The following is a 4773-nucleotide window of genomic DNA, read 5'->3' as shown; positions in this document are numbered from 1 at the left end:
AGTCCTCAAGAACCACACCACTCCCACAAGATTCTCGACATCGAAGTCCTCGAGAACCACACCACTCCCACAAGATTCTCGACATCGCCGCCGAGAAGAGGCTAGAGCCGGGAAAACCGTATTAAACCAGACGCCGCCACCACCATCTGAGAGTCATTCCACCAAACTTTAACCCTAAAATCAGAAAAACGGAGCCCTCCCGCCGACAGGAGCAAAGATCTACCCCGCCTCCTTGGCCCGAAGTCCACATAAGCGAGGCAGTGGTGACGGTGGCAACGGGAGGCGAGGGAACCCTAATCCCCTATGTCTGGGAGAGAGAGAGAGGAACGAGAGGAAATAGCCTTTTCCTGTTTGTATTTCTTTACATTATACTCCCTCCGTCCCGTAATAAGTGTACTTTTTCTTTTTCTGTCAGTCAAACTAGTTAAACTTTGACTAACTTTATTAAAAATGTGCTAGCATTTATGACATCAAATTAGTATCAATAGATTCATCTTTATATAAAGTTTTCAAATATATAATTTTCATGCCATATATGTTGCTACTATTTTTTTTATAAAGTTGGTCAAATTTTAAAAAGTTTGACTAAGTACAAATCTATATGTACACTTATTTATGGACAGAGGGAGTATTCCGTTTCAAAATGTTCAAGTGTAAAATGTCATGTTTTGGTTCTTTAGTGTTACAAATGAACCAATCGTGCGTTGTACACTACATCCAAAATCCCTATAAAAAAATAGAAAGCAGTACTACCTGTCTACATCCAACTTCTCCACAAAAAAAGTTTGAGCTCAATCCAAGCAACACGAAGCAGAGAGGAAGCAGCGCCCACATGGGGGCCTGCCGCGTCACCGCCCATAATCTGCCCAATCAATCAGATCCATTTCAGTTTCTTCTCCACCAAGTTCCTTGGGAGCAACGGACCAATGGACGTGGCGTCGTTGACCGATCTGTCCACGAGCAACTCCAAGAATCCTTCAACAAATCCGCACCATTGGAAACCTGCGGCGCTGCCTTCTATATATTCCGTGGCCGATCGAACCCCTCAACCATCAAGTACACGGCTCACTGTCATCTACTTCCTCCATTCGATCTGACTCGAGCAAGAAACAATGGTTCTCCTCGGAGTGCTGGCGAGCCCCACGCCGGCCACGGTGCTATGGACCCTCCTGGGCCTGGCGCTTCTCTGGCAGGTGAAGCGGCTGGTCGACTACACGTGGTGGCGGCCGCGGCGGCTCCAGCGGGCGCTGCGCGCGCAGGGCCTCCGCGGGACGCCGTACCGGTTCCCCGTCGGCGACCTCGGCGACTACGGGCGGCAGGGCAAGGAGGCGTCGTCGAGGGCGCTGCCGCTGCGGTGCCACGACATCCGCGCCCATGTCGCACCGTACCTCTACAGCACCGTCCTGGAGCACGGCAAGACGTGCGTCTCCTGGTTCGGCCCCGTCCCCAAGGTGACCATCGCCGACCCCGGCGTCACCCGGGAGGTGATGTCCAACAAGTTCGGCCACTTCGAGAAGCTCCAGTTCCCGACGCTCACCAGGCTCCTCGCCGGCGGCGTGGCCGTCTACGAGGGCGAGAAGTGGGTCAAGCACCGGAGGATCCTCAACCCGGCCTTCCATCTCGAGAAGCTCAAGGTAAGCGTGCCTACTTCATTCATTTATTCCGGTTGAAATTCATTGCTCTCCTACTCATTACTCAAGATGATGATGCATGGCTTCCTCAATTTCCAGCTCATGATGCCGGCATTCTCTGCTTGCTGTGAAGAGCTTGTGAGCAGATGGACTCAGTCCCTTGGTTCTGACGGTTGGTGTGAGGTGGATGTCTGCCCGGAGTTTCAGACCCTCACCGGAGATGTCATCTCACGAACCGCCTTCGGCAGCAGCTACCTTGAAGGAAGAAGGATTTTCGAGTTGCAGTCCGTGCAAGCCGACCGCATTGTGGCCGAAGTTAAAAAGATCTTCATTCCTGGTTACATGTGAGTAACTCCCTAACACTTACAATCACCCTTCTAATGATGTAGGCATGCTGCATGTTCCTTCACTTCTGTTTTTACTCTATCCGTTTCTAAATATAAGCCTTTTTAGAGGTTTTACTTAACGACTACATACGGATGTATATAGACATATTTCAGAATCTAAATTCACTCATTTTGTTTCATATGTAGTTCACTAGTGAAATCTCTAAAAAAAACTTATATTTAGGAACGGAGGAAGTACACTATTAGCGGAGTACTGATTTAGCAGTGACATAAATATTTCCTAAAATGTGCACACTTATTTAGCAGACCCAATTCATTTATATATGTACTGATATCCATAGGAAATTTGCAGGTCCTTACCAACCAAGAAGAACAAACTGATGCATGAAACTAATAACGAGGTCGAATCCATCCTACGAGGTCTGATTGAAAAAAGGATGCAAGCCATGCAACAAGGAGAAACCACCAAAGATGATTTACTCGGCTTAATGCTCGAGTCAAACATGAAGGAAACAGACGACAAGGGTCAGCCCATCCTAGGAATGACAATTGAAGAAGTGATAGAGGAATGCAAATTGTTCTATTTTGCAGGGTCGGAGACGACATCGGTATTGCTCACTTGGACAATGATCGTACTGGCCATGCACCCTGAGTGGCAGGACCGTGCAAGGGAGGAGGTCCTTGGCCTATTTGGGAAGAACAAGCCCGAGTATGACGGCTTTAGCAAACTCAAAACCGTGAGTACACTTCGATATTCCAATACTAAATTCCAACACCAAACTAATTGCAACTGGAGTTTTAAATTTTACCACTCTACTTTGTAGGTGACCATGATTCTTTACGAGGTTCTCCGACTTTACCCGCCGGCCATTGCATTCATGCGAAAAACATACAAGGAGATAGAGATTGGAAGCATCACCTACCCTGCCGGTGTGATCATCGAGCTGCCTGTGTTGCTTATCCACCATGACCCGGACATATGGGGTAGCGACGTGCATGAGTTCAAGCCAGAACGATTTGCCAATGGGATCGCCAAGGCGTCCAAGGACCCCGGTGCCTTCCTCCCATTTGGTTGGGGTCCACGGATCTGCATCGGTCAGAATTTTGCGCTGCTTGAGGCTAAGATGGCTTTGTGCATGATCCTTCAACGCTTCGAATTCGACCTTGCTTCGACGTATTCTCACGTGCCGCATAACCAGAAAATGTTGCGCCCCATGCATGGTGCACAAATTAAGCTCAGGGCAATATGATGATGAGCATTAATTATAGCAGTGTGCATGATGCCATTTTATTACATAGTGTTTAGTGGTTGGCCATGTAATATGCTTTCATACATACAAATGTTTGGAATAAAGTCCAACCATGTTGCACACATGTAACACTAGTAGAAAAATATATGTTTATTATTGATTTTAGTTTTCATGTTATACTACTATGGAAAGGAAGATACCTCCTTTTTCGCTATCCTTCCTTTATGTGCTTGTTAAGATGTCACTTCATGAATATTGACTCTTTGAAGGAAAGTCTCATGGCACTAAGGGTTCATTTGTTCTCATGAAGGTTCCCTAAGTCAGGGGAGATATCCATTGGAGAGAAAACTAACAAGATCAAAACAGATTCAGGAGTGTGCATAAGGTCTGGGAAGGAGGAACATGATTTCCACCTTTGCTTTGCTTATGATCTTCCTCGAACAAATGGCTGGGAAATCCAATGGGCCTTAGAGATGATAGCTTGATAGGCAATATTGATGATTACATCCTCTCAACCCTCTAAGTCACCCTTATGATCTATTTGAAAAGCTAGAAATATCGTATTTTTCAACGCTAAAAAATGGTGAGTAAAGCAGGTCATCTAAAATGCAGGTGTGAAGTACCAAAATAAAGGAGACCAAATATTTCTATAAAAAGAACGAGTTGTAAGAGCCTGCGAGGGCCAAATATGTATGTGATTGCAAGGATGCATCTGGAGAAAACACATCAGACATACCTTATATATTTGCACATATATAAGTCGACATGCAAGCCTAGTAGCCGCCCATGGTTGGCACGTTGGTCACAGATAGTAGGGGTGGGGCAGTCTTGCCATGCGGTGACGAATTACTCTGGAGTCGTGCAAGATAATATTTAATTGTGTAACTTCTATTTCCATGTTCTCAAATCATTGACACCGTTTTATCAGTTCCCACAAACCAGTAACCCCAATGAATCTAAAAAACTATATCACCATCTTTATATTTTTTGTTTAGAGAAATCACCATCCTTATATTGTTTCCGGGTTAGAGACAAAAGAAAAAAAAACCTCTGGCTCTAGCGTGGTTGTCAAAAAAGCCTAGTATCATTTTCTAAAAAAAAAATACGAGAGGTCATAAGTCTCTTTTTTGAAAGTATCTATCCCTCCCTAATAATAAAGTGGCTATTGCTTCCGTCGGAAAATCCACCGCGGCATTTTTATAAAAAAGCCCCTATATTTTTTGTTATTCAACCCGCGCTTCATCATTTATCTGCAACCCAAAAGAAAAAAAACGATTCGTTGCAAAAATTATACCCGTACGCATCGCCTCCTCCCGTCGACCCTGGGCCACCCTGGCCTGTGCCCAGGCCGCCGCCACACCACTCGCCGCTGCGGCCGACCTCAACCGCCACCGCTGCCGATCTCAACTCACCCGCCTCCGCGCCGTACCTCTCCCCGCTCACTGCCCCCGTTGCCGCGCTCGAGCGCATCGCGTCGATCCTGGTCCACCCTGGCCTGTGCCCAGGCCGTTGCCATACCACTCGTCGCCGCGGCCGACCTCAACG

At 46.7% G+C, this 4773-nt stretch overlaps 1 protein-coding gene across 1 annotated transcript; it reads left to right on the top strand.

Moving 5' to 3' along the window:
• Positions 1-896: 896 nt before the first annotated feature.
• LOC123402192 (cytochrome P450 72A15-like) lies at positions 897-3453 on the top strand. The gene is made up of 4 exons (XM_045096071.1): positions 897-1634; positions 1731-1975; positions 2331-2715; positions 2803-3453. Exons 1-4 carry the CDS (start codon positions 1113-1115, stop codon positions 3226-3228), a joined length of 1578 nt encoding a protein of 525 aa, XP_044952006.1. The 5' UTR covers positions 897-1112; the 3' UTR covers positions 3229-3453.
• Positions 3454-4773: the final 1320 nt, after the last annotated feature.

This window comes from Hordeum vulgare, chromosome 6H (assembly GCF_904849725.1).
Source record: "Hordeum vulgare subsp. vulgare chromosome 6H, MorexV3_pseudomolecules_assembly, whole genome shotgun sequence".
NCBI classification, from domain to species: Eukaryota; Viridiplantae; Streptophyta; class Magnoliopsida; order Poales; family Poaceae; genus Hordeum; species Hordeum vulgare.
Note: the sequence above shows the minus strand (reverse complement) of the source record. Positions and strands in the feature narration are given on the sequence as shown.